The sequence below is a fragment of the Haemorhous mexicanus genome, chromosome 1, assembly GCF_027477595.1.
Source record: "Haemorhous mexicanus isolate bHaeMex1 chromosome 1, bHaeMex1.pri, whole genome shotgun sequence".
NCBI lineage: Eukaryota > Metazoa > Chordata > Aves > Passeriformes > Fringillidae > Haemorhous > Haemorhous mexicanus.
The window spans coordinates 45586936-45603110 of record NC_082341.1 but is presented as its reverse complement, the minus strand read 5'-3'; the positions used below and the strand labels follow the sequence as shown (position 1 = coordinate 45603110).

The following is a 16175-nucleotide window of genomic DNA, read 5'->3' as shown; positions in this document are numbered from 1 at the left end:
AGGTTCGTTTAGATGTCTTTCCTTTGATCCCGATTCAGAAAAGAAACTGTGTTTTTCAGCATGAGAGAGAGTGACAGTGTGCCAGACTCCTGGCGCAGCAAAGGTGTGTGTGGAATGTCAGATCTGTAGGAAAGGAGCCCAAATTTGGATGGTTGTTCTGATACGGTGGAATCACAGAGAGGGGAGGGACTGGTGATTTATGGTGAGTGACTGCATTGGGTGTCTTGTGGTGTACATAGCAAGGCATTAGTGAGGACCATATTTTCCTTTGCTTAGTTAAAGCAACAAATAAGTCTTTAGCGTGGCGTTACAGGCATTTCAGTGATAAGAGTCATCATAAGGGAAGCCATGCCATTCTTACATCTTTTAAAAACGCAGCCCCATGTGCAATAAAGATGCGCTCCTTCAAAGGCCATGACTCTGTCAGTGTAGTTCTTGGTGCTGCCTCCCTGATGCAATAGTGTTTGTCACACCAGAGGGACCTGCTGCTGGTAGTAAGTTGTGTCCGACTGAATGTTCATTGAGATTTAGAAGGTGTGGCCCAGAAACTCTTGTGTGTTTATAGGTTTATGAAAGGAAAAATATTAGGTCTACCTAAAACCCAAAATATTTGTTGTGACATTTAGGACCTATAGCAGTAACATCTATTGGGTATTCTCATGTACGTTTCTGCTTCCTTTTAATTTTCATTTTACATGATGTAGTTACAGACAAGGGTGTCTATTTCAGTTTGAAATTGCTTGTTTGGTTGTAGACAAAAGTACACAAATGTAATTTAATCCAAATAATGGGAGCAGGTTGCAAGAAGATGAATGCCTAATTCCTCAGCAGATGCAGGTCTGCTGTGCCCAAGTAGTTATGCGTTTTTTCTGGGCAGTTTCCTTTGCATCAGCAAAGGGGAACAGCTGACAGTCTTCAGCAGTATGTGTGCATCCTGGGCAGTGGTTGCTCAGCTTTGGTGAATCTCTTTTTCTTTCCTAATATGTATTTACTTTTCTCAATGGGTGGATTGCTGTGCACCTCCAGTAGAACAGGAGCTAGCAGTGCTGCGTAGTCCATGCAGTTTAAACCTGTGTGTTGTATTATTTCAGGAAGACTTGCTCATGGAGCCAGTTTTACTGTGCAGACATTTCCCATACAGCTGTAACAGGGCATCTCTCCTGTAGAGAAGACTAGATGGGCGCCCACAGTGGTGTCAGTCTGAAAATGGACTGGCTGTAGCTCAGCCAGTCTCTGCAGATGTTAGTTGGCTGAGCTTATGCTTTTCTCTGATGCCTCTGCAGTGTAGACATGACCTTTTTCTTAGGGCATTATTTGGGAATACAGTTTTTCTGCTTTCCTGACAGAAGACAGCAGATAATGTAAAATATGACATGACAGAATAGTTTGTTGTCAGGTTTTATTTCCCCCATCCTGTACTTAGCTGGTTGAAGCAAACTAAACGTGACTGATTGTACCTGGAACATCATGTTTAACCTGTGCAAGTAACTGATCTGAAGCTTTGGGTTGTGTTCAAGAAAACGAGAAGTTAAAGTTTTCCTAATTGAAGCTGTGTGTTTCCTGGGTTGTGCAGGCAATAAGGAAAGAAGATAGCCTTTGCCTGGAGCTGCAGTGCAGCAAGTCTGCCAGTAACACTTCACACATTGTCCTTTTGAGAGGGAGTCCAAAAACACGAGCCAGCTTGTTTGCAGGGTGTGGGTGCCAAAGACCTCTCCATATGGCAGCAGTTCCCTGCTAGTGAGGTGCAAGGTGTTAGAGGCAAGGTGCAGGTAGTTGCTGGCTCACTGCATGGGAGCACTGGTGTGTTAACTTCTGTTGCCTGCCTCTGGCTGTGCCCCAGCTTGGGGGCTGCTTGGGAGTGCTTCTGGAGACTGGAGCGAGAGATTTGTCTAGGCTTATAGCCCCATAGCTCTCTTTGCACCACCAGGTTACAGGGTGACCATACAGAACCTGTGCTGTTACAGGAGAAGAGGTAGGAGTGCAAGAGGATAGGTATGGGAAGGTAAGGAAATGAGAGGGAAGGGTACAGCAGCAGAGTTCAGCTGGAAAAATGTTGGGAAATGCTATTCCAGGAGCAAGTAAAACAGCAAGTTAAAAAAGGACACAGAAGACTCACTGTTAAGATCCTTTGACAACAGAGGAACGTTGAGGAAGTGCAAGGCCTTTGTTGATGTTCCTGCTCCTGGGCTGGTGATGGATGGTGTGTTTGTCATGTTCAGCTGTGAGTTTTGCAATAATGCAGAATTGACCGGGGTGACCAATCTTAAGTGTGTTGCAGCATGCAGAAGTTAAAACAAGTGGGCTGGTACAGAAACAGTGTGAGTGAGTAAAGGTAGTGTAAAATACTATGCTCTTGGAAAAAAAAAAAAAGGTAAAAAAAGACGTATACAGGCTTAGTGGGAAAGCAGTAGTACCATGCCGTAGATTACAGAGAGGACTGTAGCAGATGATAAAGGTAGGTAATGTGATATGCATTCTTTGTTCTTTGCAGCGGCCACTTGAATTACAGATGTCCAATACAGCACAGAATAGATAGGGAAGATATTGTATATGGTAGCTGGTCTTGTCTTGAACTCTTTGTATTACAAAAGAAAATTAAGGTTTACATAGAGAAGCTATTTTTTATGGCAGCAAGGATCCCTTCTGCTTGCCAGCACTAAAGTGAGCAAAACAAGAAATGCTTAGTTTGCCAACTCAGAGGTTCTTTGCTATGTTTCAAAAGCTTTAACCTACAGCAACTTTGAACCTGCAGGTTTTTCCAGTTCTCTGAAGTAGCACCATATGTTTCTTCTAGTTGTGATTTTAATTTTGCAGGATAGAGGTGATAATTGTTTGGTCCCTGTGTTTTTAATGTACTATTTTAATGTATGCCCTGTGTACTTTCTGTAGTTGCCTTAGGGATCTGCTTAGATGTAGTATGTAGATTTGAAATCTAAATGCCTTACAGCCTTTATACATCTTTACTTACCCATATGTGTCAAGGCAGAATAATAAACTACAGGCAGGGGAATAAAATCAGAGAGTGAGTGACTTGTTCATGCATGTGAAGAGGGGGCTGTAGCAAAAGCAGGTGAGAGCCAAATCCTGCGACAGACCATCTTGAGTGCAAACCTGTGCCTGGTAGTTAAAGTGCTCTTTCTGCCTTGAAAGATAGTAGTTAGAATATTTTTTTTTACACTAGATGGGTTCTGTCAGCTTCTTATTATGATTAAAACTTTAAAGCTGCAGCTCTTTCCTGCTCTGCAAAACATATGCCATGAAAGTTGTGTGGTTTTTTAAATTGAAACTAAAAATAATACCAGTTTTATAGATAAGCCTTCCCCTTTAATTTTTTTCTTTCTTAAAAAAAAAAAAAAAAAGTTGATAAAGGACAAATGGAGAATTTACGTTCCCCTAATCCAGCGGCTTGCTGTTTTAGGTCCTGAGTCAGCATGTAAATTGCAAAGCTGTCTAGAAGATCAGGACAGCTTCTCCTGTTTTGTCTCTCATAAGGCTGTGCATTCAGGATAACTGCAATGCTGTGGGAAAGCATGACATCCCCATCTGTTGTTTTCTGTTTCCTGGTGCAGTCTCTCCTGCATGATTGCTCTTTCCTTCCAGTGCTTAACTTTAGATAGGTGGCAATGCAACAAGGATGGCATGTTCAGGATTAATATTACTCTTTTGACATGGGTTAAGTAGCTTGTGTGTATTTGGTCTATTGGGTAACTGTGACATGGAAGTGACAGAATTTCTCTGTTGCCCTTGCAGCTCTGATAGTTAAAAACTTACCAGTTATTTTGTAATGGTTTGTTACTTAATGACTGTTTTATAAAGTACCTTCTATCTCTGATGAAAGACTTATTAAGATCACTGACTTTGTGATCAGACCAAGTCAGATCCAAGTCTGACCTCAGTCTTGGTGCCCTTGTGATTTGTGCCCTGTTTCTACATGTTGCCCCAATTTTGTCGCTCATCCATAGTGGTCCAGTGTTTTTGTACCTTGGACAGTAACTACATTGTTTTTGCTCTCCTTTGCTCAGGCTAGCAGCTGACAGGCCTTTTGGTGGGGGTGCAATCACCAGATAACTCAGACTCTTAGGTCAGTCTTTATTGCGTTATAATTTATTTATACAATACATGTCCATTAGTTAAACAGAAATGATACAGACATTAACCAGGAAGCTGTTCCCATCCACCCTGAGGGACTGCATACCACAAGCATCAGGATAGGGAAACCCCTGTATTTGTAATTCAGAAAACATGGCCTTATTTTCCTTTCAGTTCTACTAATGGAATTCCTCTGGCACTGTTGAAGTTGCTTTTTGTCTACACTGATGTAAATTAGAGAAGGACTGAGGGGTTTGTGCCTTGTGTGACTGCATCTCTTTTGAGGCGCAGCCTGATCCAAGCCCTCAGGATGGAGTTTCTTGATATGACAGACATCTTTGAGGTAATTTCCCCCTCCCCTTTCTCTCCTTAGGGAGAAGTTCCCTCTGTGTATTTGCACTCCTATTCAAATGTGTTCTTCAGGAAGGCACGACTTCAATTAAATTTTCTCCTCTAATAAGATGCTTCTAATAAAAATAATGAAAATGTGATTTTAGCATGAGCCATTATTACTAAGGTCTTGTTCATGTGTGACATCTTTGAAGTAAGAAATAAATTGGAAATAGAAAATAACATCAAAATAGTTGATGTTTTAAACAGTTTTGTAAACAATTACTCTAAAGCATTGTAGTACAGGCACTTACTCCCTTTATGTATAGAAAAATGTTATAAATTGGTTATAAATTGTTATAAATTGATTTTACATGCTCTCTCTTCCCCTTTATAAGGGAGGTAATCCAAGCCTATGCTTTTACCCTCAGGAAACATAAATTTATTTTAAGCCTTGTAATTTTTTAAAGATTTCTTTACGCCTTTTTTCTTGAGTATGGGAACTGAAAGTGTTGCAATTGCCTGACTTCAGGAGTCAAAGACTTCAGGAGAATCATGAGGTGTTAGTGAGCCTTTTGCTAAAAAGCAAAACCAGCATAGCTGGTAATGTAATATTTAGGCTGTAACTATACTCCTTAAAGTAGCCTGAATTTCCAGGAGAAAAGTGAAGAAGTATCTGTGGTAGGCACAATGCTGTTCCCTGTCCCTGGAGGAGGAGGGCTGGCAGCGCCGACTTTGCCCTGTGCTAATTCGATCTGAGTCATCGGGTGTCCTGTAAGCACGGCGTTAACTTCCGTGCCCGCTCCTTCCCTGCCGCCTTTGCCGCTGGAGCCCCAGAGGAGGTTTCTGCCCCTTTGGGTTTTCAGCCCGAATTGGGGTGGGGTTTGTTTTGTTTGTTGTTTGTTTGTGTTTTTAACCATGTGTGGAGTCCCGAAAGCATGCCAGTGGAAGTACAGCTCTCGGTAGCAAATTTGAGCCTGCTAATAATAGGTTTGCTTTTTTTAGCTGCCTTTCACAGACCTGTTAGATGTGTCCCATTGACCCTCCTGGTTTTGTAAACCAGAGGTTGGAAACTGCCTTGCCAGTGGATATCTGGATGAATCTGTTGGAGACTGCCAAAAATTCTCAGCATAACTGGCCTGTTCTGTTGCACTCCTGCAGATCTGATAAAGCTTTTTAGGCCTTGCAGGAGCCATTAGGAAAATACATACAAATACTGATATTTTCTTATTATCTGTGCTTTGGGAAGTTTTCACAAGCTTGTTGGATTTTGGCTGCATGGAAGTGAGGTGGGAGAAGCATAGGTAAAAACCCTTTTAGTTAGGAAACTCACCTTCTCTTATGTCTCTTGCAAAGGAAGATTAAATATAAAGTGTTTTAATCTATGCAGTTTTATGTGCAGAAAAAAAATAAAATAAAAATGAATTCTCCTGCAGCTTCTGTCTGTCTGGAGCTGAATGATTTTATTTAAAAGGACATCTATCTTGTGGATCTAGATTGCCTGCCTTAGCTGATGTGAGTATAGTAAGGCTAGTTATGTATGTCTGCTTCCTTTTGATGATAAAACATTAACTTTAGTGTAGTTTGTCAGCTCTCAAGGTACCCTGTGTGTCATAAAAGCTGTTTGGAAGTATTTCTCAAAAGTAAATTAAAAATCAAACTGAAAACCTAAAAAAGGTCCATGATCTGCCCTTATCTCTCTTCTTTTTATTCTTTTTTTCCCCTCAGTATTGTTTTCATGTAGTTGGCAGAACTTCTCATAGTTCATATGACACAATGAAAATGTAACCTCTTCCCCGAGTTCAGCGTTAATGGACTTGTAATAGAGGAAATGGTTGCAATGTACATAGTGATGCTGTAGTTCTGCAAGTTGTACCCATGTGCTTGACTTCACTAACATGAATAATTACATGAAAATCAGCAGGTTCACCATGATGGTGGTTTTAAGCTTGCTGTAAGTTTTACATCAGAACCTCAGGTGGCTTTCAGGCACTTATTGGGTGAAGGCCCACATCATTTGTTTGTACGCTCTTAGCAAATTCTTTAGCTGTCACAGGCAATTGAAAACCAGATTTTTTTGACATGGCTTATGGCAGGTAAAAAGACAGTTTATATAGGATGTAATAGCATATTTTAAGTGTTCATTGTAGCAGGAAGTGAATTTTCATTTTTGTTTACATTTCTAACTTATGTATTACATGTTTTTTGATTGTTCCTGTATTGCCAAATGCCTTCCAGACAAAAAAAAAAACAAGAAAAGGACTTTGCTCTATCATGTCATTAAGCTGAATTGATGTGTGTTGCCATTGTATCTCGCATTTACCTAGTGGCCTCTCTTGTAGCCTGACACCAAGATTAAGTCCTTAAGCCCTTTGCCTACATTGTTTACATATTGTTTGCTCCAGAGCAGGAGGAGCTGACATATTCCATCTGTATTATAAATTAAGTTCATATGCAGCATGATTGAAGGGCAAACCAGTTAGGGCAAGTTACTGCTTTCACCCTGCTACAACCTTTTTTTTTTAAATTGTTGTATTGTTTATCTGAAAATACCAAACTGGATAACATAAACCAAAACAGATGTTTGTATATATAAGAGCAAGGAGTTAAAAAAAACCCTCACTAACCGGGTCATGTAGGAGAGAAGCTGAGACTTTAAGCTCCTATAGCTTGACTCTTAAGATAATGAACACTAGAACACATACGTATTTCTCAAAACAGTGTATGGTGTTTATGTACTGATTTGTTTTGTTGCCTAATGAGGCCTCTAAAGCGAGCATTAAATGGCAGAGTACATTAAATAACAAAATTTTCCTCCAGCCACAATCAGGGGCCTGTGCTCTGTCCTCTTAACTCACTGCAGAATTGAGTCTCCAGACTTCCAGACTGAGGGGGCCTCAGGGCTCCTTCTAGTTTCTTCTTAGAGACAGTTTCACAGCAATAGATTTTTCTTTTTTTTTTTTTTTTCCCAGTTTAGCTTAATAATATATCTGAGAGAAAGCTGTAGAACTTTTATTGGAGTGAAACTACTTCCTGCACTTGCAAGAGAGATTAATTTTTATTTCACTGCTGAAGTGTGCTGTTCAGGACTAAGCCCACAGCTTAATCACTGTGTATTTGTTCAGTTTCAGTCAGTCTTTGCTCATACTGACCTTAAGGTGACTTGTCAAACGGATTCCTTTCTTAAATAGGAGTTTGCTTTTCCTATGACTGTTTGATTCCTTTGCTTTGGGATACAAAACCTTAGGGGCGAAAAAAGGCTCAGAGTCTAGGCAAAAAATCCTGAGAGTCTGTGTTCAGGACTGTCCTAGCTTGTTACAGCACCTGATGTGTCAAGTCTCAACTTTCGATTGAAAGTTGAACACCTAAATTACAGTTTTCTTTCTTACTTTTTAGTAAGTATTACTTTTTAGTGTAATGTGTTGTCCTTGTCAACTAAACACTGTTGTCAGGTGTGAGTCTTTAATTATGTCAGTTTTATTTTGAGCTGGCAAACTAGCATAATAATTTTAATAAGATTATTGAATGACTGAGTGAAGGTTAACCTGTTTCCTTGAGGGAGTGGAAGAACTAAGTCTTTGAAAAACTTGTTAAGTTTGTGTGAATATTTGAATACATGGTTGTCCTTACAGCAGTTGTGAAAAATGGGAGAAAAGGTATGCATATACTAGTAGGTATAGATTTATCTGAACTTAGACTGCCAGATTGTTTGGGCAATCACTGTTTACAAAAATTACGTAGCTTGTCTTCCTAAATATCAGAAATCAGAAGGCTAAATTACAGCTGTGGTTAAAATACAGAGTAATTACAATGTGTTATGTGAATTTTGTGAATGAGGAGTGGGTTTTTTGTTGTGGACTTTTTTCTTGTCGAAGTAAATGACATCCTCACAAGGACATTTTCATCTTGATATTTCTGTTCTGTGGGATGTGTGTATAAATACAAGCCTGATATGCTTTAATATTAATCCACGTGACTTTTTTCAAATTCATAAACCATCTCAAACTTGCTTGGCAGCATACTAAATGTTCAAAGTGGAAAGATAAGGAAATACCTAATTCTCCTAGTTTATTTATACGAGTTGTGTTAGAAATGTTGTAAATTGTCTAGTTCATCTGCTTCTGTGCACCTAGGAAGTTTGTGCTCCTGGCTTTTGCTTCTCACTGTGGCCACAGCAGTTCCAGTACCTCTTTGTGTCACTTGCAGTCAGGCACACAAAGGTCATCACTTCTGTGCTTGGATGTAATTAATCATCCTGCTCATTAATAACCTTATTCTTTGGCTGTGAAAGAATAATTGTCCCCTTATGAATTTGGTCTTCTTAAAATAACAGTTGAAAAGTAAACTGTCTTCTCCTTCTCTGCTGAGATAGGAGAAACAACATCTCCATTTAAGTTGGTGTTAGGCTGAGTAGAGCTTTCTTCTTGTACTTGGTAGAACTTAGCCATAAGATTTGGAGAAAAGTTTGAAGTCCTAGGGATTTCTGCAGTTCTCTCACAATGTTTTATGTAAAATATATCCGTTTTTAAACAATTAATGACAAAAATAGCTTTAGGGTGAACTTTGTTGGCTGAAAAAATAATTAGTGGTGAACATTTTCTCTGAATTTAAACAGCATAATGAACACTCTTGTTTTGCAAAGCCGTGAGAATAAGCCTTACATTTTGAAATAGCAGGAGGCTGATACCTTCCATTGAGGGATCTGCAATTCAGTGTATTTGGTAGTAGAATTATTGGAGCCATTTTTGTAGAAGGTGGGTCTTTAGAGGGTGTAGTGTTATGAAGCATTTAGAAGGTGGGTCTTTAGAGGGTGTAGTGTTATGAAGCATTTAGAGCACTGAGCAAATACTCTGAGTAGAAGTGTGTTTGGAAGAGGTTGCTGGGTGTGTAAAGAGCTGCTTTCAAAATGTAGCATTCCAGGTGCACTCCAGCATTGAGTGGTGGATGGATTGAGTGCAGATGGATTGATGACTTGCCAAAGACTTAGGAGCACCTACTCTGTTTTCTCTAATGCCTCCATTTGGTGGGAGTTACATTGAAACACAAGCCTGGTGCATACCTGGTGCATTACTGTTCCTGGTTCCGAGATGGCTCTTACTCTCAGGATAGACAAGGTGTCTGCAGAGCTGGAGAGGAGAGGACAGGGCAAGGTCAGTGTTGGTCCTCTTGCTACAGTAGAGTGGAATTGGCTGAAAAATGGGAAGCAAAACAAATGCCATTGAGGGATGGAGCAAAGGTGGTTGGAATGGTGTGGCTAAGCAGAAGATTTCCAAGGGATGTAAGGCCAGAGGAGGAGGTGAGAGTGGGACACAGCTGTTGTTGGGAAATAACATCCTCCAGCCAAGACTAGAAATTCCTTCAAGTTATTTTCTGGGTTGCTTCTTAATCAGTTCCTGCAAATCTGACTGTACAGCTGTTTGTTTTTGCACTTTTACCCCAAAGCTGGGAGTCAATGGGTAAGGAGAAAGGAAGCCTCTTCCACTTGCTACGTTTCCCAGTATGTGTAGGAAAGACCCTTCCCTTCCTCAGATATGAAGCAGAAGAAAAGGGACCCTGCCAGCTGTGACAGGACTTTTCTCCCCTCACGTGACAGTGCTGAGTTCTTGCTTCAGTTCCTGTTGGCTCCTACCTGATGATTTTTTCTTCATTAAAGTGCTTGTTGCCTTTCCACTTAGGGAGGTGGAGGTGGCGCACAGGTAGACCTAGTGTGTAATTAAGCACGTCTTAAAAGCACTTAGAGTCTTCTGAGCAAGGAGTGTTCCGATAAGCGCAAGAGTGTGGTTTCCCAATCCATTATTTATGTTTGATTTATTTACCTTTTTTTGCTTTTTCATTTCACTTTCTGCGATTTTCCCATGTGATGACCATGCTGTTATGTGAACAGAGGTCTGGATGTCTGGCAGAGCAGTGAGCACTGTTTCTGACTCTCTTTCAGATGCAAGTATGGACATAATAGCCTATGATGATTACTCCAGTCCACCGCTTCAGAGATATTGAAAGGACACCTGAATACCTCCAGCCAGAAAAGTGTGTTCCACCTCCTAGCCGCGCTTCCCTGGGAACAATGTGGTTTATTCGAGATGGCTGTGGTATTGCATGTGCTGTCGTTACCTGGATGCTGGTGTTCTATGCCGACTTTGTAGTCCTTCTTGTCATGCTAGTTCCATCGAGAGATTATGTTTATAGTGTCATCAATGGCACACTGTTCAACACCTTGGCTTTCCTCGCTTTGGCTTCACATTTTCGTGCTATGCTGACAGATCCAGTAAGTATACACCTCACTCTGTGTGTCTTGGAAAGAAACAGGCGGTGTTTTTCTTGTCTGCTAGATGTTGGGTAACTCAGTTGCTGAGTGAGTGGCAGATTTAAATAACTTTTGTGTGTCAGCCTGCTGAGTGAGGCTGCTGATGTGGTATTCTAATTTTTCATCCCACTCAAGTCGGATGCAAAGTCAGGGACCAGCGTTAGATTCCTGGTGTGTGAGCAGCTCCTCTTTCTGCGCTGGGAAGGAGAGTGTTTCTCTCTGGTGCTGTTTTCTCCCCAGTGGCAGATCTCGTGTTTGTGGCTTGTTGTGTCTTGACAAACAGGAAAGCTGGAAAAGCTGGTTTTGGTTGTCTGCCTTGGCAAGTATTGCTTTGGCAGAACAGAGCAGAATATGTGTTGTTTTGAAAAGCTGTGTTACCATGTCTCATTCTACTGATTTTGTTGAGTGTATTGGACAATGCTGAAATGCAGTCTGAGCATGCTAAGAGATGGCAGTTCTAAGGCAAGTTGGGAAGCATCAGGGTTGTGAGATCCCCTTGTATGTATCCTTAGGACATTGCTTTGAGAGATCGGATCTGCTGCTTTCTCAGCTTTCAGTTTGTGATGAGATAAAGTTTAGCACCATGATGCTAATTCTGAATGGCCTGTGATGGTTTATTTTCCTTATTAACCTCTGGACAGTAGACTCAATTCAAAACCCCATCTCCACTAGTTAGTGGAAGGAAAGACAAGCTTAGACTTCTCCTGTCTCCTTCCTCTCAAATGTTTTTGCTGCTTTTGGGAGTGATGGTGTGCCTCTGATAAGTCTGTCCCTTCCAAATGTTATTTCCCCCTTGAAACCTTGTTAGGGCCTATTGAGACTTCAGTATAATCTTTGTTTCTTATATTCTAGCTCTTCCAGAAGCCCCAGCACTGCAGAAATGGCTTGATTTGGGGTATTCTCACAATTTGTGGTAAAGACTATTGAATTGCATGCTACTGCTGCTGAGCAGAAGTGTAAGCAGTACTTCAGCCTCTGAAACTTCTGATCACTGGACTCAGGAACAGTGGGTTGCTGCAGTTTGTTAGATAGTTTGTATCCTGAGGGTGGTAGTTAATTATTGTATGTTGCTTGATTTTTATGCTTAGGGACCTTCAGGTGGCTGGAATTATTTTGCAGAGTTGGCAGCAGCTCTAGTGAAACAAAAGCTGTATTTTGAAATGGGCTAGTTGGAGCAGTGTTGGAGAAGCAGATACAATTTCTGTTGGGAGTAACTGGGAAAAGATATGTTAATTCCTAGTGTGAGGTGGGATTTATGTATGTGGATGGAGAGCCAGTGGGATTTTGTTTCATTTTTATAATGAGGAATTCAGCTAAATAAAATGCAGGAAGGAAGATACAGAGAAGGGGTACACTAACATCTGGCAGACAATGAGTCTGGGATTAAGGAAGCTTCCAGTACATGGGGAACCAGGGGCATATGTAGGATGAGAATGAAACAGAAAGCACTGCTGAGGCAAAAAAGCAGAATTCTTATTATAAGTAAATTAACAACTCAGTTCTTCACAATTGATAGCGTGTGTTCTGCATTTCAGGAACTTCTTCCAATGGGTCCTTGCTAAAAACATTCCTAAAGTTTTGAGCTTTGCTGCATACTGAAGATAGAGAACATGAGTTGTAGCACTTTAGTGGAAATTGGTCTTGGTAATTTTTAAATTAGTCAGGCCTGTTGGGAGTTTTTGTGGGAAAAAGCCCCCAAAGATTGCTTAAAAAAGCCTTGTACTACTGGTTTAATGTGCAGTTCTCTCACTCATGTATCACTCCTGTTTATTGCTATTAGGAGGCTGTATAGATGTATTGAAAGGAGACTCTTCCATCAGAAATCTATTGAATATTGCATCTCTGTTTTTATTTCAATTTAAAAGCCTTAAATTCACAGAAGTAAATTATGCCAATGTACCAGCAGTGATTTCATACACCATGTTTCATGGTGTTCTTTTTTTTTTTTTGGTTTGTTTGTTGGTTGGCTTTTTGTTTGGTTGGTTTTTTTTTTTGTGAGCAAGTTTTTGTCCCTATAAAGACTGGAAACTCATGAACTTGGGCTCCTGTAGCAGCAATATGTTACCTATTTAAAGATATACTTTGAAGTGGCAATTGCACAGCTAAGAGTGTTTTACCTGGTCTCATTCAGGTGTGACAATTCTTCGTGTTCACTGTTTGAATGTTACCCCCCAATTTAAATAGCAAATACACAATTGAAGCATAACTGAATACATTTGTTATTTACCAGCAACTCTTAGTGTACACAATAAAACTTTTGAAGAAGCTGCCTCTACTGGCATAAAACATCTGCAGTTTTCGGTGTGTGATAGGAAACACTGACATGAAAAATTTGTTGATGTGAAAAGAGGGATGAGGATTCTTAAATATTTTAAGGTTATGGTAGGACTACAAAAGACTAATTGCTTAAGTGGAGGTTTATTAATGTTTTAAAAAAAACCAAAACAACAAAAGCCCCACCAAAATTATGTGTAAGTATGTGGTTCCATATTTTAAGACCACATTTAAATTTCTTTTCTGAATCTTCTTGCTCTTCTTGAAACTCTGTTCTGTTGATCTTAGGGAAACTTTTATTTCTTTTTCTTTCTGCCCTCCCATAGTTTTAGGTCATCTTGTTGTTCTTAGCAGCCATAAAGTGCACAAATTAATCTCCTGGTTTGTTTTTTTTCCTGCAGGGTGCTGTACCCAAAGGTAATGCCACAAAAGAGTTCATTGAGAGTTTACAGCTAAAGCCAGGACAGGTGGTTTACAAGTGCCCAAAGTGTTGTAGCATCAAACCTGACAGAGCACATCACTGCAGGTAAAGTCTGTTCTGAGGAGGGTTGTTTCATCAAGACCTCAAGAATTATTCACCAGTGTACCTTGTTGTTGCAGTCTGAGACTAGAGTGGGTCAGTTGAGGGATTGGCATACAAATTCTGTTGTGAATAGTACCAGACACATTTAAGCTTCTCAGAAGAAATCTCATACCTTTTCTGACAAATTTTTATATATAGGAGGCCAGGGCTACTTTGTGCAAAGTGATAAACACTTGTAATTTTTGAGTGCTGCCTTTGTTCCAGACTCCTAACTGACATTCCATACATTTTCATGTAAACATGACTTGAAAAGAAATATTCTTTACCGAAATGCATAGAAATCCATAAAACGTCTCCCAAAGGGTCAGCGTCTTTTCCATTTTTGTTTTTATTCACAAACCCATTTGTCAAACTGTGTATTCTATTTAGAAGTGATATTTAAGTTAGAACTGAAGTGCAGGTAACTGTATATATATATTTTTAAGAGTTCAGACTTGCACATTTTCATTGAGTAGTGTGACTTTGTTTTTGTGCTGTGTGATAGATCAGTATGCCTACTGATCTGTCATGTCCTTTCTTTTTCTGGTAGGATAAACTTCCCGGAAGAGAGTAACTGGTAGTGAGCTTTTTAGTACTAAAGGCAGTGAGCAAAAAAATAACTACTTCCTAAAATTCTCTTCTGCTTTTAAAAGCAAGTGAACCTGCTTTCCAGTAAGTAGTTAATAAGTTTGCACTGGTGTCACTTCCTTACCTACTCAAAAACCAATACACACAGAGAAAGCTCGTATCTGGGCTAGTGCTGATTCATGCAGTGGTCTTGTGGGGAGGGAAATACGTGGTAATGAGCTAAGCAAACTTGTCCTGCTGTTTGCTTTTCTCATATTTGTTTTCAGAGCTTCAGTTTGCAAATTTTTTTATTTTTTGTTGTTTTTCGTTATTTTTTAAATTTCGGTGAAAATCAGGAGTCGATTATTCAGCAGGAGCAATGTGGTCCTGCCTATCACTTATTAATGCTACTGTAAAATCCCCTCTGACATCTTTTCAATTATGAATGAAACTTCACATCTAAAATGCTGTCCTGATGATGACTCACAGTGTAGGTAAATGAAAAGGACTCTGGCTGAACACAAAACCTTGTCACCCTGGTCTTTTATTCTGTCCTTTAAGATAAGTTTTTAAACATTAAGATTTGGGAAGGTGATCCACTTACCACTGATGCTATTGAGAATCTTCAGTCAGACATTTTTTTTGTGGCCTAGGGAGATTTATTAGACTTTAAGACCAAGGTTGAGCATATGCATCATCAGGAGATGCTGCTAGCTGTATGCCAGAGGGACCAGGGTGTTTTTGATGAATGTGCTATTTAGTGAGTCCCCTGTGCCCACTAACTAGTCCTGCCAGCATTTGGAAGCTGGGTGGTTGAATGGGGGAAGTGTCTGAGTATGGGCAATCCCTGCTCCCTGAAGTGTTTAGTTGTGGTTTCTGTGTTTCCTTTTCCTCCAGCTAGCTTCCTGTTCTGCCTGTCATCCAACTGTTTTTGGTACGCATAGATGGAATAAAACTCCCCTCCCAGCCTCCTCTCCTGTCTCTTTCACATCTGTGGCGTAGCTGCTTCGGGTTGTCCCTCTGGGGAAGTAGGAGCAGTTGGAGGGTTGCTTGGGTACTCCTCTCTCCCAGAGCCCAAGGGAAGTGTGTGCACACCTGCACACAGGGAGACATCCTCCTCCTTCACCATCTTCCTCACCTTACCCCTTCCTTTTTTTCTAATCACAATGAGAGATACTTGTTTTACAAAGTACATTAGCTGGCAGATAAATTGCTTTTACTGTGCCTGCTGATTTTAGACCCCATTTAGCTCCAAATAATTTTAAGCTGCTTGTTCTGGCAAAACGAGGCTTTTTCTTGTTTCCCACTGCACGTGGGGCTGACAGATAGTAGGGCACCCATGTTTGCCTTAGGAGAAGGGGCTCCTGATGTGCCTGCCTGGACTTTCATTTAGGATCAGGCCTATAGCAACTCATTTGTTTTTCAGGCATAGCACATATCCTTGGGGATTATCCCCTCCCACCAATTAAAGTGAGTGAAAGGCTGTTCTGACAGACATTTTCTATTATTTATCATACATGCTGATAAGAACATATTTATGTTTTTGTTTGAGTTTCCCTTAAGTGTTTGGGTGTTGAAGTTTATTATTTATATTAAGGTCAAGACGCTTTTTGCTATAGGAAGAAAAATAAAATTAGCAGAACACTTAGTCCTTTCTGTTTAATTGCTGCCAGAATTATTCTGGAATGGCTGTTTCCTTTCTGGGTCTATTGTTTGTTTGCTTTGGGGTTTTGTATTTTTTCATATTTGATTTCTGTGCTTGTTTGTACAATGTGGTATCAGGAGACTGCCTTTCGACTCCTATCATATGAGAAAGCCGCAGAGAAAAAGACTTCCTTTATGATGTGTGTTGAAGTAGTCACTGACTAAGCAAGAGAATGATGTTCAGAGTAATATATAAAGTAATAATGTTTTAATTTTTTGACTTCCAGCCACAGTTTGCACGCTGGCAAGAATTTGAACTTTGATTTCATGAGTCTGGTTTTGTGAAGTGCTTTAACATCTAATTTCACCTTGAATGTCTGTTGTGGTACCATCTTCCTGACTGAC

At 40.2% G+C, this 16175-nt stretch overlaps 1 protein-coding gene across 4 annotated transcripts in view; it reads left to right on the top strand.

Moving 5' to 3' along the window:
- ZDHHC3 (zinc finger DHHC-type palmitoyltransferase 3) overlaps positions 1 to 16175 on the top strand; it is a 33950-nt gene that overhangs the window by 1126 nt on the left and 16649 nt on the right. For all 4 annotated transcript variants that reach the window (XM_059848201.1, XM_059848204.1, XM_059848194.1 and 1 more), the window contains exons 2-3: positions 10355 to 10684; positions 13399 to 13523. In XM_059848201.1, coding sequence (XP_059704184.1) covers positions 10379 to 10684; positions 13399 to 13523 — 431 coding nt within the window. In that variant the 5' untranslated portion in view covers positions 10355 to 10378. The remainder of the gene's footprint in view (positions 1 to 10354; positions 10685 to 13398; positions 13524 to 16175) is intronic.